Genomic DNA, 20208 nt, shown 5'->3' on the forward strand with positions numbered 1-20208 from the left:
CCTTCTAAGTGGAATGTGCTTCAATAAGATTTTTTTTTAAGGTTGGCTATTTCTTAGGATTCATATCTCAGATAAAATATGCTTCCTCATAAATGCCCTACAAGTCAGCACTTTCTAAAATAGCATCCCAAGTCCCACCTGAACTCTTAACTACTCTTTATTTCACAATCCTGGTTTACTTTTGAGGCAAATTATCATGATCTCAACCGAGTTGATTTGTTTATTTCTCCTTTCATTGCTTGCCCCCCTCCCAGAATGTATATTCCAATAATTCAAGTAGTCCTTATGTTTTGCTCACCACTATATTCAGTATCTAGAAAGGTGTTTGGCACATAGTAAGTATGCAATAAATATTTGTTGATGAATACATGAATGATATATGGTATTAGATTAGAATGATTTTGTAGTTTTTAATACTCTAGAAACTATCACTATCTAAATAGAGTTTTCCTTATATGTTTCAATTTTATTTTCTACATGGGACTAAAGCCACATTTGTTTACCCACCTGAATTTTCATGAGTACTTTCTGCTATTAATTATAACACATATTCATTGAATTATCATATAAATTATGTAACAAAGTACATGTAATTAATTTCTTACCATGCAGCATCAATATCAATAATAATGGTAATAATTATTGAGTTCTGGGCATCTGTTTTGTGCTAGACATTGCATTAGGACTTTCCTATTTCACCCTTCTAATAATTCTCAAAAGCAGGTATTTTGACACCCAGTTCACAAAATAAGTTTATGTAACTTGCCCAAGGCTACACACTTGACCAGGTTTTAAACCCAAGGGTCTGGCTCCAAAACAATTTTGCTCTATCATGAGTCCTCAACACAAACAAATGTCTATCAATATTTCACATAGGCTAAGGTGGACAGATTGTGTGTTACTGCTGGTACAGAAGGATAGAAATCATTAGTACAGCCGCAAATCATTGAGTGCTCACTCTGAACTAGGCAATTTACTTACATGTAAATGTCAATCATTAGTTCATACTTGCAAGTTAGGAAATGAGATGATTTACACATGACATACTGAAATGTCACTGTGTACATTCAATTCCCTGCTACATAGCAGTTTCCTTGCTCCTAAATAAATGTTATTATACTGTTACCCTATTGTTTGAAGGGAAATATACGTCAACTCAGTCCTTTTTATCCATATTAAAGGCTATCAGTTAAAATATTTAGTCCTTCCAAGTTCTAAGAAACCCCCTTAAATCACCAAATGAACAGAGCCTGTTCACTACATTTTCAACAGTCATTTCAATAACACTTGGACTTATTCTCAATTTGAATTTGCATCAGCTAGAAACAGCTAGAGTGATGAGCTGACTTCAATCTCTTAATAATGTATAATTTCAAGGGGAAAATGTTCTAACCTGCAATTGTCAATATTTATATTTCGACCACAATGCATTCAAATGAATAAAAAAGTTTAAGAATTCTACATAATGTATATCACACTGGAAGCAAAATTAATTAAAAATCAATCTCTATTATTAAAGCAAGAAAAGAACACATTGTACAGAATGACATTTTCAAGCAATGTTGCATCTTTTTCTTTGTGTTATTTGGTGTATTTTACCTTCATCTCTTCAACTGCTGTCTGTAATTCATCTGGGGTTTTATATTCAAAATCTCTCTCTAGGTATTCTTCTTCAGCTTGTGTCATCCATTCGTGCATCTCTGACAGGTCTTTCTGAAGGCTTACGGTTTTATCCAAGCCTACCTTTAAGGCTTCCTTTCTGGCATAGACCTGCCATAAAACAAATCAACAAGTAAACCATGAATATCAAAAGTCATAAAACATTATAAACAGCAAAATGCTTAGAAAAAAATGAAGAAGTAAAACGCTTATGTGATTGAGGAAAATAACTCACGACGACTGGATACGCTTAATTTCACATAACGGTTAAAATAAGATGCAGCCATTTACTTGGCATACTTAATAAAATGAAGAGATTCCCCTGCAACTATAATTTAGCCATGGTGTGTGGCAGTGCTTTTCTACAAACAGAATAGAGAAAACCACATTTTTTTGTAATATGTTTCAGCTGAAAAAGTAAATTTATTGGCACAGATAGAAATCATTCTTTGTGCTCTTTGATACTGTTTTACAAATTTCAAATATCCAAGGAACTTAACACTCATACCTCTCACAAATCAGACAAATCAGACAGAAAAACAGAAAATGGATAAGGGACATAGGTATGTAATTCGCTGAAAGAAAACTAAAATGTGGCCATAGATGCTCAGTAACATTTATAGTGAAATAATTACAAATGAAAAAGAATTAATGCATTTTTATATATAAGATTAGCAAATAAAATAATTAGCAAAAATGCCCGATTTGGTCAGGGATCTAAGGAAACAAAGGACTTCATACCTATTGTGGGAAATACCCACCATAGTACAACCTTTTTTTTTTAAAATTAAAGTTTATTGGGGTGACAATTGTTAGTAAAGTTACATAGGTTTCAGGTGTACAATTCTGTAACACATCATCTATATATCACATTGTGTGTTCACCACTCAGAGTTAGTTCTCCTTCCATCACCATATACTTGATCCCTTTTACCCTAATCTACAAACTTTTAAACAGTAAATTCGCAAATGTATTAAAATTTTTAACATTTATACATCTGAGTCTACTCTTCCACTCTAAATGTGAACCATGCAAAACAAAGTATACAAAGTTGCATGTACAATGTTCAAGTCAGTTTTGAAGACAGCAACATATTTGAAACAAACTCAAATGTGCTTTCATGGAGGATTCGTTAATTGGGAGACATTTATACACCCAATGGAATATCATGTAGCATGATATTCTGTACTGAATACATCTGTACTAAAGTGGAAGTTGTTCTGTACATAATTTTAAGTTAAAAAACAGGTTGCTAAGCAGTATTGTGGTAACAGGAGATTTGTGCTTTAAAGCCTCTCTGAAATACCAACTCTTAACAGTAGAAATTTATTCCTTACTAACCAGAAGAGCAAAACTTAAAACATGTACAGAAAATCAGGTGTGCTAATGGCTTGTTGCACAGTACCCTGTTATACCACACTGAGAGAAAAGATCAATTTAGTATTAGAATGACTATAGATAGTGCTTGTCTTTTATTGTAAAAAGTAACTCTAATAAATGATGTTATTTTTCTCTCTGGGATTACATGAAGTTCTATTTTTTTAAGTAAGAGTTGGAATTGAGAAGTCTTAATACCATGTGTCCCCGAAAATAAGACTTAGCCGGACCATCAGCTCTAATGCATCTTTTGGAGCAAAAATTAATATAAGACCCAGTCTTATTTTACTATAATATAAGACTGGGTCTTATATAATATAGTATAATATAGTATAATATAATATAATATAATATAATATAATATAATATAATATAATAATACAATACAATACCGGGTCTCATATTAATTTTTGTTCCAAAAGATGCATTAGAGCTGACTGTCCGGGAAGGTCATATTTTGGGGGAAACACGGTATGTAATGCATAGTTTTAGTATAATGAAGTTTTAATGGTATTTTACCAAATATATGCAGAACCATCATCATATTAATTTTTCTTATACTTTACTACCATCTTAAACTAATTTAGTTAAATTAAAACTATTTTAAGTTCTTTAGTCTCCAAGGTGAAGGTAGTACCTGATCTACTGAAATGTAAATAAGTGTTTCATTCTGACACAACTACTAGAACATTATGCCCAACAATTATACTAATTAAGGTATAAAGATTATTTTGCATAGTCAATGAGCCTATAATAAGCACAAGTAAACATGCTGTTAAATTTCTACTTAGATGCTCTGCTATAATCTTTGGAGGCAATTGAAAAAGCGACAATAATATCAGAGTGACTAATGGAACTTAGCCAAAACTTGCAGTAAAAAAATGTTGCATGCTATAAAATAAAAGGAGAAGAAAGGGGTTTAGGGAAGATTTTTCTTAAAGGAAGAAAGGCAGGAAATTATTCTGAGGTGACAGTATGAGTATATTGGAAAGAATATCAGCTTTGGAATCAGGAGTATTTGGACGCAATCATTAGCTAGCTAAGTGAACCTGGACACATCACTTCACTTCTCTTTATTTCAGCTTCATAACTAACCTAGCAGTTGGACCAGATGGTTTCCAAGAACTTTTCTAAATGTAACATTCCACAGCTCTATGACTGATCAGAGAGAAAGATGTATTTTTTGTGGTTTCATATCAAGAAGGATTTTTGTCAAAAGTTAGGGTTAAAATGACAATCTTACCCTACCTTAATCACATCAAGTGATGCCAAAATTCTAGCCCTAAATTGCCCAATCTCCCCTCATACTATCAGCAGATTGCACTGCTTTAACCCTGTAGATAAAATAGAAAGTCCCTCATGCTTCCTGTTCCAGAATATGTAAAACTGACATTCAGCAGTGCCCCTCCCCACTCCATTTTGTTCACCTCCAGCTTTATTGAGATATAACTGACATATTACATTGTGTAAGTTGAAGGTATACAATGCGATGTTTTGATACTCGTATGTATTGTGAAATGACTGCCAGGACAGAACTAGCTAACATCTCCATCACCCTCACATAATTACCATTTTCCTTTTTGTGGTGAGAATATTTAAGATCTACTCTTGTAGCAATTTTCAAGTATACAACACAGTATTTTCAACTATAGTCATCATGCTGTAAATTAGATCCCAAGAATGTACTCATTGTATAACTGGCAGTTTGTACCATTTGACTTACATCTCTCCATCTTCCCCACCTACCAAGCCCTGACGACCACCATTCTACTGTGTTTCTGAGTTCAGCTTTTTTGGATTTCACATATAAGAGAGGTCATACAGTATTTGTTTTCCTCTGTCTTGCTTATCTCACTTACATATCATAATGCCCTGAAGGTCCATCCATGTTGTTGCAAATAGCAGAATTTCCTTCATTCTCATGGCTGAATAATACTCAGAGTGTGTGTGTGTGTGTGTGTGTGTGTGTGTGTGTGTGTATCCTGTATTCATACTTTGAGGGATACTTAGGTTCTTTCTATATCTTGCCTATTGTGAATAATGCTGCAATGAACATGGGAGTACAGATTTATCTTTGGAAATATACTCAGAATGGGATTGCTGGATCATAAGGTAGTTCTATTTTTAATTTTTTGAGGATCCACCATAGTGTTTTCTGTAGTGTCTGCACCAATCTCCAATCCCACCAATAGTGCACGAGGGTTCACCCACCTTTTTCCTTGCCAGTATTTTTTTCCTACCTGGACAACTGCAATTCCTACAGGCTTCTACTCTCACCCCTTCAGTCTATTCTTCAGATAACAGCAAACTTCTAAACGATCACTTGATATGCTGCCACTTTTGTGCCTAAAAGTCTAATAGCTTCCCAATGTACCTGACAAACATACTGAAACCTCACGTTGACTTAAAAGACAGCTCATGATTCTTATTTTCCACCTGTTTCCTCCTGACTCACATCTGCTCATCCTTCTTCTGCCTCAGGAGTTTCTCCCACTTCATTCATTCTCTATCCACAATTTCCCTAGTTCACATATCAAAGTATCAGGTTCTCCTCACTAACTAGGCATCAGTGTGTTTTTCTAATTTATTAGGGTGACAATTGTTAGTAAAATTACATAGATTTCAGGTGTACAATTCTGTATTACATCATCTATAAATCCCATTGTGTGTTCACCACCCAGAGTCAGTTCTCCTTCCATCACTATATATCTGATCCCGCTTACCCTCATCTCCTACCCCCCACCCCCCACCCCCCTTACCCCCTGGCAACCACTAAACTATTGTCTGTGTCTATGAGTTTCTGTTTCTCATTTGTTTGTCTTGTTCTTTTGTTGTTTTTGGTTTATATACCACATATCAGTGAAATCACATGGTTCTCTGCTTTTTCTGTCTGACTTATTTCGCTTAGCATTATAATCTCAAGATCCATCCATGTTGTCACAAATGTTCCTATATCATCTTTTCTTACCGCCGAATAGTATTCCATTGTGTATATATACCACAACTTCTTTATCCATTCATCTATCGAGGACATTTTGCTTGTTTCCACGTCTTGGCCACCATAAACAAAGCTGCAATGAACATCGGAGCACACGTGTCTTTATGTATACATGTTTTCAGATTTTTTTGGTAGATACCCAGGAGAGGGATTGCTGGGTCATGTGGTAATTCTGTTCGTAACTTTTTGAGGAACCTCCACACTGCCTTCCATAGCGGCTGCACCAGTCTGCATTCCCACCAACAGTGTATGAGGGTTCCTCTTTCTCCACAGCCTCTCCAACACTTGTTACTATTTGTCTTGTTGATGATAGCCATTCTGACTGGGGTGAGGTGATATCTCATTGTGGTTTTTATTTGCATTTCTCTGATGATTAGTGAGGTTGACCTTTTTTTCACGTCTATTTGCCATTTGTATGTCTTTTTTGGAGAAATGTCTCTTCAGGTCCTCTGTCCATTTTTCAATTGGGTTGTTTGTTATTTTGTTGTTGAGTTGCATGAGTTCCTTGTATATTTTGGATATTAGCCCCTTATCAGAGGCCCTGTTTGCAAAAATCTTCTCCCATTCAGTTGGTGGCCTCTTTATTTTGTCGATGGTTTCTTTTGCTGTGCAGAAGCTTTTAAGTTTCATATAGTCCCACTCGTTTATTTTAGCTTTTATTTCCATTGCCTTTGGAGTCAAATTCATAAAATGCTCTTTGAACCCAAGGTCCATAAGTTTAGTACCTATGTTTTCTTCTATGCAGTTTATTGTGTCAGGTCTTATGCTTAAGTCTTTGATCCATTTTGAATTAACTTTGGTACATGGTGACAGATGGCAGTCCAGTTTCATTCTTTTGCACGTGGCTATCCAATTCTCCCAGCACCATTTATTGAAGACGCTGTCTTTGCTCCATTGTATGTTTTTAGCTTCTTTGTCAAAAATTATCCGTCCATGTTTACGTGGTTTTATTTCTGGGTTCTCAATTCTATTCCATTGGTCTATGTGTCTGTTTTCCTGCCAATACCATGCTGTTTTGATTATTGTAGCCCTGTAGTACAAGCCAAAGTCAGGAAGTGTGATACCTCTAGTATTGTTCTTTTTTCTTAAGATTGCTTTGGCTATTCGGGGTCTTTTATGGTTCCAAACAAATTTGATGATTTTTTGTTCTATTTCTTTAAAAAATGCCATTGGGATTTTGATGGGGATTGCATTAAATCTGTATATTGCTTTGGGTAATATGGCCTTTTTAACTATGTTGATTCTTCCAATCCATGAGCACGAAATGTCTTTCCATTTCTTTGTGTCTTCTTCAATTTCTTTCAAAAATGTCTTATAGTTTTCAGCATATAGGTCCTTCATATCCTTGGTTAAGTTTATTCCTAGGTATTTTACTATTTTTGCTGCAATTGCAAAAGGAATTGTTTTTTGTATTTCTTTTTCTGAGATTTCATTGTTAGTATATAGGAAGGCAATGGACTTTTGTACGTTGATTTTGTAGCCAGCAACTTTACTGTATTCATTGATTGTTTCTAATAGCTTTTTGGTGGAGTCTTTAGGGTTTTCTACATATAGCATCATGTCATCTGCAAAGAGTGATAATTTAACTTCTTCATTCCCAATTTGGATGCCTTTTATTTCTTTCTCTTGCCTGATTGCTTTGGCAAGGACTTCCAACACTATGTTGAAAAGCAGAGGTGATAGGGGACAGCCCTGTCATGTTCATGAACGTAGAGCAAAGGGCTTCAGTTTTTCACCATTAATTATGAGATTAGCTGAGGGGTTGTCATATATGGCCTTTATTATGTTAAGGTATTTTCCTTCTATACCTATTTTATTAAGTGTTTTAATCATAAATGGATGTTGTATCTTGTCAAATGCTTTTTCTGCATCAATTGATATAATCATATGATTTTTGTCCTTTATTTTGTTTATGTGATGTAGCACATTGATGGATTTGAGGATGTTGAACCATCCTTGTAGGCATCAGCTTTTAATCTACCTCTTCAGAAAAGACTTTTCTGACTAACTAGTAAAAGGCAGGTTTCTCGCTTGTTATTCTCATTCAGAGCATTCTGATGGCTCATGTCAGAGCATTTATCAACATTAAAATTATGCATTTGTGTGATACCATGTTAATTCCTTTGCTCTTCACCTTCTCTACTAAACTACAGCCTCTGTGAAAATAGATACTACTTTATATCTGGTGCAAAATGGTTGGTAATTATATGTGTAAATAAACATTCTAGTAAGTAAACGTTAAAAATGTTTCCTTAAAAAATTATGTATTTACATGTATATGATTAATTTCTTTAATAAATATATAACATAATAATGTAAAGGTATAATTATAAAACCCCTTCTTTCCCACTCTTCCTTCCTTCTTTTAAGTATCATTCATTAATATGTGGGTTACTTTCATAATGATTATCCTTTATTTAAAAATAGCTAGAACCTTGATATTTTCAATTTGAATATATAACTTTTAGAATTTAAAACAATCTCAACCATTTTATACCTACAAATTCCGATCAATATGTCTTCAAGTATATCAGGCATTTGGATAATTCTGTCCCTGATTATTTGTGTTTTTCTACTCTTAACATCTAAAAACAAATACAGAATTATCTTTAACCCATGAAAGAATATCACACCCTTGTTTTGTGTGTAGACACATCTATACAGCATAGATGCACATTTCATTTCCATTCTTTCTGAAGCCCTGAATTGGTCCCAATACCCATGCTTGGCTTTTCTGCTTCTAAAGCACTGTTTTCTTTCTCTTCGTGACTTTGTGATTTCTTCCTTTCAAAACCTAGGTCATGTAAGAGGGAAGGGAGATCGTAGAAGAGGGTAAAGCGGGTCAAATATATGTTGATGGATGAAGAACTGACTCTGGGTGGTGAGCACACAATATGATATATGGATGATATGTACTATAGATATGTACACTTGAAACCTATGTAATTTTACTATCCACTGTCACGCCAATAAATTTAATTAAAAAAAGAAGTGTCAGGATTCCTGGCTTATGCTAAATGATTGTATCAATATTGTTTCCCAGAAATTTTAGAAGTAATTATCCTTATGTTAACTTCCTCTGCAACAAATTCAGCATGAACAAGGAATTTTCACTGTAACTGGACTCCCACTTTCACAGAAATCGCTGAATAATAAAGAACCATTGATTTAGTTAAAAAAAAAAAAAAAAGAAGAAACTTAGGTCATGTGGAGATAATGTCAAAGCATGGACAGTGTGATATTCCAAGGAGAACCAGAGAGACATAAAATATTCTAGGCTGAGATGAGAGTGTGGCCAGTATCTATGGAATTTTGTTATGCAGCTGACTAATGTGTTCACAATACTTGTCTTGAACAACAAATTCTTGGTACATTTTGTTGCAGGCATAAAGTCCTAAGCAAGGACATTTTAAGAATATAGAGATGCTTTTACAAATACACTTCTCTAACATGTGAAAAAACTGGACATTTCAGTAATACTATTGATTTTGTACTTTTTTTGCTCTGGTTTTCTCCCTTGCTATAAATAAATTGGTTTGTTCTTTGTATTAATCCATTAAAAATATTCAACAAATACCTTTCGTACTGGCCTTCCAGGAAAACATCAGTGGTATAATCTATTATCTAACTAACTAATATATATATATATATATATATATATATATATATATATATTTATTTTTTTTTTTATTTTTTTTTTTTTCCCCCTGAACATCCCTTCTAGAACTGGGTTACTCCAAGAGAAGAATGCACGCTAGCTGACCCAGGGCTATCTCATCTCTGAGTTAATAGAACTGTTGAGCATTTGTCAGCGGTGGTATTAGCTGGGTGACTTGACTTGACTTTTATTTTTCTAAATTCTTGTCTTTTTCAAATTTAGTTTCTGCCTTTTAGCCTGATTCCTTTGCAACTTTGAAAGGTTACTTAGAAATAACAAAAGACTAACTGCCTCAAATACACATAAAATGAAACCTCTCATTAATTTCAGAAAAGGTATTGGTGTGTTGAAAAGTAATAACTGTTTTGGGTCAAAATTTCATCTTTTTAATAGTAAGTATTAGATATGCACTACTTGTGTATATAATATTTACTTTTCCATAATTTAACTTTGAAATTGAAAGTAAATAGTTGTATTATAAAACACTGCTGTATAAAAATGAGGAGCTCAGATGTGTGTACAGCTACTTTGTGTTTTTTTTCACTGAGCTGTTCTTAACTATTTCCCAATTTTAATTCATTTATTGAAATAAATGAAGTAGCCAAACTTGCGAATCTTAAACAATCAGAAGTAAAAGTTATTTATATTTGTGCATACATATATACTGTATTTTGCTATGTAAAGGTATAATGTGCATTTTTTTGCCCAAATTTGTGAGGGAAAAATAAGAATGTGTATTATACATGGGTAGTACTAATTCCACATCTGTATAAATGTTTTCAATTCTTTTATTTATGCTGGTGAGTTAAAAGTGTAACTCTAGAAATCAATAATGATATCCGCATGCAAAATAATAACGCTGGAATACGATAATCAGTTTTGTTGAACTTACGATGAACTTGCAATGTCGAAGAGTTGTTGGCTTTCTATGATGTGTAAGTATCGTAAATTTGTTACCAGTACATAAAATTTCTTGTAACTTGTATCTGTTCTTGTGTTTTATTATTTTTTTGTTACATAAAATTTATTGTACCATAATATGTTTAAAAATAAATGCTAAAATTCCTTTATAATACAAACAACAAGTACTTAAAAGTAAACAAACAAAAATTTGAATTAAAAAATTAAAGCAAAACATTTTTGTCCTGAAAGTTTGGGCCAACAACGTGGGTACACATTTTACATGTGTATTACACCGACAAAAGACAGTATTATTCATTTTATTTCTGTACCAAGTATACAAGTGTAAAGTATATTTTGTTAATCCAATTATTATTATTAAGTTATATACTGGAGAAACCATTCAATCTAAATAATGCCCAATATGACAGTTATATTCAAGAAGGTCATTTTAGGACCCCAATGAGTACATATGAAAATATCTGCTATGATGATATTTGACATGCTAGACAAAGAATGGTTGAATTCACCATCCTTTAAAGCTTCAACCTAGTCAGAGACTACACTTTTTATAAGGACAATGATGAAGGGAGACATTAAGAAATCTTAATTTAATAGAGGCAATCCATGGTGAAAGAGACTGTACGTACCTGTCGGCACATGTGATCCCACTCAGTGTTAAGTTCTCTGAGTTCTGTCTCAAATCTGGAAGCAAACTCTGGCTCCGCTTCATTCTTTATCTTCTCCCCACCTTCATTGACACTATTTAGACTGGGCTGAATTGTCTGGATATCATTGACTAAAAGCTAAGGAAATAATAAATTTAAGTTCGCTGGAAACAATTACATCAACATATTAGAAATGCAACACAGGCAACATAAAATTAGGAATCATGACGTGACACATGAATTTTGTCTTTTTAAAATCTGAAATACACACACACACACGGCTTAGATATAAGCCATGCAAAAAATGTTCAGTGGTTTTTATGGCATGAATGAAGTATGGAATTACCTGTATTCTACTTAGATTAGATACAAAAGAAAATAAATTTACTATTTCATGTTAGAAAAATGTGTGAAAATAATGCGTTTCTTATACATCATTGTTTTGGGAAGGATTCTGGTTTTCAAACACAGGCTATTGCTGCAATCGGTTATAATATGATAGGTGTGAATGTTATGTATAAGGTGGATTTCATTTTTCTGCTTGTATTTATAAAGGAAATTATTTAAAGAGTTAGATTATTTTCTTCCCATTGCATGACAATGGTATAATGAATATTATTTCAAAAATCCATAGCATATAATATTGTAGTACAGTTCAATATGCATGGAAAGAGCAACACAGAATGCCCAATAATCTGTAAGAAGATATAACAAAAGCTCAAATAATTATTTACCTTTAGAGTCAACTGTATCTTATACTAAAATAATCATGTATATTGAGGGTTGAGTAAAAGGCTATGTTTTTCTGTTTCTCATTTACTTAACCCAGTTTCTCAACCTTTACATTACTGGCATTTGGGACTGCACAGTCCCCTGTTGTGGGGGGCTGTCCCGTACATTGCAGGCTATTTAGAAGCATCCCTGGGCTCCACCCACTACAGGCCAGTGGAATCCACCCTACTCGAAGTTGTGACAAACAAAAATGATTCTAGAAACTGCTAAATGTCCCCTGGGGTTTGGGAGGGAATCACCCCTGTTTGAGAACCACTGATATAACCAAAAAAAAAAAAAAAAAAAGAGTTCTATATAAAAGTCTTCATGTGAAAGGTATCACATACAGATCTTACCCTGCACTGCTTCAGCTGCTTTTTAAGGATTTCTAAATCCCCAAGGGCAGGCCATTCTTCCTTCAGGAAAACACCAACTTCAGCCATCCATTTCTTCAGGGTTTTTATGTGATTCTGGAATCAGAGACACATTGCAAGGCATTGTTGGGGTGCTGATATCTCTAACCACGATTCATCACGGTAATATGTCTAAACACAAGCCCAGGAACAATTCCCATGTTTGAAGGATGTCTCTAAGTAGCTCTTGAGGAAAAGACTATTTTGACTGAGCCTGCATTTTTATGGTCTACTGTATAAGCACTGGTGTGTGAAGTCTGCTATTGTTAAAAATAAAAAATAACTACCAAATGTGGTTTTATGATGTTACTCTCGAGAACATTAAATCATATCCCCCTCTTGCGAAATTTTAAGTTACACAACAACTCATGATAATACTAACAATGTGCCTTTACAGTACATAAAACAAACTATGAACATTAAACTCAATGTCATGGTGTCTTTATAGCCTCCCTAAACCTGAACTTCCACAAATTGTTTGTTGCTGTTGACAGTTTAAATAGGCCTTCCAGTTGGGAACTTTCAGACGAAGATTTTGTCATCCTCAGAGAGAAAACTTTTGCTTTGAATTTCTTAGTTGCCTTATCAGGTTGAAGTAAAGATCAGGTGAAAAATGTCCTCTTTTATCATTTATAAATAGCCAAGTACCTCCCTTTATGCTTTCATATACTGCCCACTGCTTTTTTTGGCTACTTTTCAAATGTATGATTTCCGAACTTCTTTATTTTCCATATAATGCCACTATGCTGTTCAGATGTGCTATTTTCTCCTTTCTTAAATTTCTATTGAAGATATGTGATGCTCGGAAAGTTACCCCTTCAATCTGATTAATAAGAATTCTAAAAGCATTAGACTAAATCTAAGAACTCTCGATTTCACCATCACCCTTTTGCTGATATCTCTTAAGTTTGGTTTTATGCTTCTTTCATGTTACCGTTGTCCTAGTTCAGACATTATGTATGCATGTAGGTGTGCATATAAATGCACACATGTTTATATGTAGAAACATGTACATGTGTATGTTGTACGTTACAGAATGTTTTAGGACTGCTCAGTCTTTTGGTTTGTACAAGGTAAGAAAAACAGAGTACCTCACTGAGATTTAAATCCAGAAGCTTGTTTTGTTTTTTTGATTATTAGTTCCAGGTGCACAAAACAATGTAATAGTTAGACATTTACACCCAATCTACTACCCCTCTGACATCATATATATATAGCTGTCACAACTCCATTTGCTCTATTCTCTATGCTGTACTCCGCATCCTGTGACTATACACACACACACACACACACACACACACACACACACACACACAATTAAATTACAGAAGCTTCTTGTTCCAATGTTTTTTCATCATGCATGATGCTTTCAAAGATTCTTAGCAACATTATTATTCACAAGAATTCACCACATAAGAGAGATATCGCTTATATCATTAAATATTTTAGACTTTAGAGTAGACTGTAACTGTTACTATTTTCAGCTTGGGTGATTATTAATATGTGGCACTATTCAAATCAATTAAGTCAGTAGAAGCCGGTCGTGGAAGGTGACGGGGTTAAGTTTATACACATAATTATAAGTTAAATATGCTCTGAAATGACATGACTATATTACATGGTAGATAACTTTTTTATTTATTCATAAGATAAATGATAGCTATATTTTAAAGGACATCCAGACTAAAGGTAAGATTAGTGTTGAACACTATCTGAGCTAAAAATACATTTAAATCTCATTGGTATTGGTGGAAAAAAATAATTTCAATGAAAATCTATGCAGATATTATCCTTAGTAATATATTTACTAATATATCCCCTTGGGCAAGGGAAGAGAAAAAATAAACATATGGGATTACATCAAACTAAAAAGTTCTTTTCACAGCAAAGGAAACCATCAATAAAACAAAAAGGCATCCTACTGAATGGGAGAAGATATTTGTCAATGAGACATCTATTAAGGGGTTAATATCCAAAATTTATAAAAAACTCATACAACTCAACACCAAGAAAACTGACAACCCAATTAAAAAATGGGCAGAGGACATAAAGAGACATTTCTCTAAAGAGGACATATAGATGGCCCACAGACATGAAAAAATCTCCAACCTCACTATTCATTAGAGAAATGCAAATAAAAAACACAATGAGATATCACCTCACTCTGGTAAGAATGGCTCTCATCAACAAAAAAGTGCTGGCGAGGATGTGCAGAAAAGGGAGCCCTGGTGCACTGCTGGTGAGATTGCAGATTGGTGCAGCCACTAAGGAAATCAGTATGGAGGTTCCTCAAAAAACTGGAAATGGAACTACCTTATGACCCAGCAATTCCACTCTTAGGTATTGATCCAGAGAAATCCAAAATGCTAATTTGAAAAAATATACACACCCCTATGTTTATTGCAGTGCTATTCATAATTGTCAAGACTTGGAAACAACTGAAATGCCCATCGGTAAATAACTGGATTAAGAAACTGTGGTACATTTAGACAATGGAGTATTACGCAGCCATAAAGAAGAATGAAATCTTACCATTTGCAATGATATGGATGGACCTAGAGAACATTATGTTAAGTGAAATAAGTCAGATGGAGAAGGTCAAATACCATATGATCTCACTTATATGTAGAATCTAAAGATAGAATAAATGAGCAAACTAATGAGAAACAGTCTCAGAGATATAGAGAAAAAACTGAGGGTTGCTAGATGGGAGGGGGTGGGGATGAGGGAGAAGATGAGGGGATTAGAAAGTACAAATTGGTATTCACAACATTGCCACAGGGATACAAAAGACAGTTTGTGGAGTATAAACAATTAATGTTGTGAAGATTTGGTGGAGTATCCGATGGACACTTGTCTTATTAGGGAGACCACTTCACGGACGGTGTAGATGCCTGACCACTGCGCTGTACATCTGAAGCTGAAGCTGAATAATACTGCATGTCAACTATAATTTTATTTATATATATATATATAGTCACAGCATGTGGCATACAGCATATGGAATGGAGTCAATGGAACTGCAACAGCTATATATGATACCTGAGGGGTAGTAGATTGGGGGAGGGGGTTATGACTTTGTGAGGGGTGTAAATGTCTGTTACATTGTTTTGTACACCTGAAACTAATTTAAAAAAAAAAGGAAGAAAGAAAATCTAAGAAGCGGAACTCCTAATTACTGTTTCCTTTAAAAAAAAAATTGAAAGATTTATCACTGACTTTGAACAACTACAGAAGTTAACTTACCTTAAATTTTATAACGCATTATTAGGGGAGAAAAAAGTTAAAAAAGAATGTATATAAAAGGTAAAATCTTGAATTACCTGAATTTTTCGGAGTTTAGCCATTTGCTCCTCTAGCTTTTGGCAACGTTCGACCAGCTGGGAGGAGAGCTTCTTCCAGCGGCCCTCAATCGCTTCAAATTCTGATTGGTATTTCCGGCTAACGTCAGAGGGCGCTTTCTGTGACATCTCTTTCACAGTGGTGCTGAGATAGTTTACGCCACTTTGCTGCTCTTGCAGAGAACTTTGTAAAGCCTCCAAAATGAAAACAGAAAGTACATGTATACTAACTGATGAATAATAATAGGTTTCATTGTGCAGGAGCAGTGACAAACTTCTTCAGTTAAATGAAATGAACTTGAAAGCTAGGTGATTCAACTATCTATAACAATAGATGATGTAATACTAGTTATAAAATAACTAGTGCTAATTGAAATTCTACTTTTTATCATGAGAGTAATTTTCGCAGCATTTAGTAATGTTATTTTAAAATCTATGCCTACTTTTATGAACAATGTGAAATATATCCAAAACTGTATCTTATAGCAACCGTTTTAACACAACTAATTTGATTCTATCATGTCTGTATATTACTAACTACATTTGTAATACAGTTAATTATACTGAGCCTTTAGGAAGACAACTTCTAACCTCCCTAGTTAAAAATATAACTAAATCATATTGATATATGGAAAAACAAAACTGAGAATAAGTTACCAGCTGGATGGTCTACTAATACCAGGTTAACTAAAGTATCAATATTTTTCAAAAGACATTGGTATATTTTCTAGTATTATAGTGAAATTCTAGGGTAATTTTCGGAGGAATTTAAAATACTACAAAATATGCCAATGTCTTTAAAAAAAAAAAAAAAAATATATATATATATATATATATATATATATATATATATATATATATATATATATGCATGCATGCCAGGGGTACCAAAAAATATATACACATGATTTGTATTCATCTTTTGTTACCGGTATATACTGAGTATTACAATTTTAATGCAGTTTTTTTTCCTTTCTTAAAATGTATACACATTTTTTTGGACTGTGTGTGTGTGTGTGTGTGTGTGTGTGTGTATGTGAGTATGTGTATATACACATACACCTATGCAATCCCTTTTAATAGGATGCCTATCTTTAGGTTTCCCCTCCTCAATATTCATTTAAATTTCACTTTCTGGTTATAAAGTAATAAAGGTTCAAGATAAAAAATGGAAAAATACACATTATATACAACTATTATGATTTTGTATAAACTTCCAGTTTTCTCTATGTGTAACTAAATACTGAATATCTGATCTTATGATGTGCACACATACACATTCATTCCTACTTTTATAATGTGATCTATAACATACCCAAAATATGTCAAACAAATAACTTTTATGGTTCCATAATACCTTATGCATATTTTATGGTATTTTAATTTTTACTTTGTTTTATTTTACTTTATTAAACTGTTACCGTTGTTTGATTATTTAGACAATACGTATATAGCATGCATATAACTATATTTTGAGCAGGGCATTTAACCATGTCCCATTATTAGCTCTAAAAATTAATTTTGAACTTTCTACTTCTGTAAATTATGTTTAAAATCTATCTGCCTCAATCTACCTATATCTTTGAGTACATTCTGATTATTCCCATAAGACAGAGACTTCATGGAAATAATATTCACATACACAATTAAATGAATTATTTTGCAAGTTATTAAGAGGTATTGAAAAGTTTTCCTCAGCAAAATGTACATTCATTTACATCTCCACCAGTTAGTGATAATATAGCTTATTGCTGCCAGGTCTGCACTGATTATCTCTTTTGGGTTTGTTGGGGTTTCTTTCTTTTGTAATTTACTATGTGAAAAATGATATCTCACTTTGTAAATCTGTACTTCTTCTTTTATGAGTTATAATTTTTCATATGTTTAGTGGTTGTTTTGGTGAATTCCTTATTTATGACTTTTGCCCTTATTCAAACAAATTTATTGTTGGTCTCATTTTTCTTTTAAATTGTCTCTGGTGTTTTTACAATGTTTGTGACTTCTTCCATTGATGTTTATGTTTCCCGTATGTTTTTAAAGATTTTTATTAAAAATTTCTCCAACATTTATTAAAATGTTTTGGAACTTTTTAATTTATGTGGTATTTTGTTTTGGTGTAACATTTGATGCAAGGTTCTAACTTCAATTTTTTTCAGTTAGTTAATATATTTTCTTAATAATATTTGTAAATAATTTTCCTCTCTCTTCACTGTTTTCTCAGTAGAAATGTACTTTTCTACTCATCCATGCACCATTTCTTCTGTATTTAATCCACTCCCCTAGTTGCTATACCTTTGTACTCTTATTTTTTAAAAATTTATAGTTCTATTAAGTCACATATTGTTCAAAGTAAATTTGGAATCATTCGAGGTATTAAAAACAACAACAGAAATGGAAAAAATATTAAACAGTTATAGTGTGTTTGGTATTATATTAGAGGAAATAGTCTAAATGGGATAATATACACTAGGAAATGTTTTGTTTTTTTTAAATTTATTTGACAAAATACTTCTAAAATTATTTTGTTAATAATATTTCATTCTCAATAAAGATCTCTTGATATAACAAAGCTAAAATTTTAATATTTTTTCTAAATTTAATTCTAAAAATATGGATATATGATTTCAGTTCCTAAACTAATGAGCATGTTTTCATATCTTAAAAACTAAAATGTGATTGATATACAACACAGGCTTTTCAGAGAGAGTAGGAAAAGATTCTAAAATCTCTTATAAATTATTTCTTTCATTTTGCATATAAGCATTTAATATATCCCAATATAAGGCTGTTAAAAACATATTTATTAGAACTCAAATAACTAACTACATCATTACATAAGACTAGTGTTTAAATTAAAACTAATTTTGCAACTACACCATTTTACCTCCTTCTGTTTGTTTGGAAATATGAGAGGAGTTATACGTCAGCAAGCAAAGGAGGAAAATAGTACCACAACTCTCATAATACTCAAAATCAATGTGTCTAAAATACATATTAAATGAGAAAGCATACACTTCATAAGCAGACCATATCATTGTCTTCAAAGATGGAAGTTTGATCTTATAGAGAGAAAAAATGCATAACATATTTGTCGTGCGGGAGACCCTGCTCGCTGCGCCATTTGTCGTGCGCGGAGGCCTTCTTGCTGCACCATCTTTCAGGCAGGGCGGCCTGCGGGGTCTCTGCTCCCGCTCCCCACACAAGAACGCAGGATATGGTGAGGCCGAAAAGGAACACCCACGGAGCCATAGGTAGGGGAGTCACACCACTATGGTCTCACTGGAGGCTGAGCCCACCGGACGCGTGACCTGCCGTCCGTCTTTCCGCCAACTAACCGACCAACGACTCTCCTCCACTCTCTCGACTCTGTTCCTCTCTCTCGGCTCTCCTTGGTAGCCGCAGCAGTTATACCAGCGGCCAATGGGCTAACCGGCCACAGCCGACGGCCAATCAGCCACAGCCGACGGCCATTCACCACCCGAGCCAGCACCCTTCCACGTGAGGCCGAGAGCCTGTAAACTACTTTCTGGGGCTCTGTCCCCACAATATTCAATTTTTAAAGTCTTATTTTCATTTTTTTCAACTGGTAAACTATCAGACTCGCCACGATTATTTTATTCTAGTATTGTTTTAAGGTTACACCAATGTGATTGCTTGGTAGATAAGATGCGCACTGCGCTGTTTAAGACATGCAAATATTCACAGACCTGTAACTCGCTGAGTCTCTGCTCCATGATTTCATATTCAGTGACGGTAACCTGAGGTATAGAGAGTTTGGTTTCTGACTGCTGGATCCATGTCAGGACGGTGCTCATGGTCTCCTGATAGCGTATGGGTGGCAACGTGTCAAAAACTTTATCAGAAGGGAAAAGAAAATAATTTAATCATTTTAAACTTTGTCACTATGTTTTCCTAAATTGTCAGCAAACTCAACCAAACTACTAATTACAAATATTAACGAAATGTAAAAGCCTGAAAATGACATTAGATTATAATATCGAAGATATATTCCTTCATCCATCTGATATTCTGAAACTATGCATATATTACATTGAATCCTCACATCAGCCTTGCAAGGTATGCATTGTTCAATTCATTTTCAAGGTGAGGAAATGGAGATACAAAGGGGCTAAGTAAACTTGCCAACATAGATGGTACTTGGAGAAAATAAGTAGAGTCCATATATATCTGATTTTGAAGGCTACGCTCGTTCTGTGTCATCATTTGCCTTTGGGGAAAAAAGTATCATTATCTACAGCCCTTTATATTTTAAATTACATCTTATACCCTTTAATTTTACTAGAAAAACACTTTATGTATGTTTAGTATGTGTCAGAAATTTTAATAATTACCACACACATTATCATTCTTAATTTTTATAATAAACCGATGAGATACATATTTTTATTCTCATTTACAGTTA

General features: G+C 33.7%; 1 protein-coding gene across 8 annotated transcripts in view; it reads right to left on the minus strand.

Moving 5' to 3' along the window:
• The window catches only part of DMD (dystrophin), a 2125071-nt gene that overhangs the window by 1302425 nt on the left and 802438 nt on the right, over positions 1–20208 (minus strand). For all 8 annotated transcript variants that reach the window (XM_074323908.1, XM_074323912.1, XM_074323913.1 and 5 more), the window contains exons 22-26: positions 19493–19638; positions 15768–15980; positions 12388–12501; positions 11243–11398; positions 1600–1770 (exon numbers count right to left, since the gene is read on the minus strand). In XM_074323908.1, the coding sequence (XP_074180009.1) occupies positions 1600–1770; positions 11243–11398; positions 12388–12501; positions 15768–15980; positions 19493–19638 (800 nt within the window). The remainder of the gene's footprint in view (positions 1–1599; positions 1771–11242; positions 11399–12387; positions 12502–15767; positions 15981–19492; positions 19639–20208) is intronic.

The sequence above is a fragment of the Rhinolophus sinicus genome, chromosome X (assembly GCF_036562045.2).
Source record: "Rhinolophus sinicus isolate RSC01 chromosome X, ASM3656204v1, whole genome shotgun sequence".
NCBI lineage: Eukaryota > Metazoa > Chordata > Mammalia > Chiroptera > Rhinolophidae > Rhinolophus > Rhinolophus sinicus.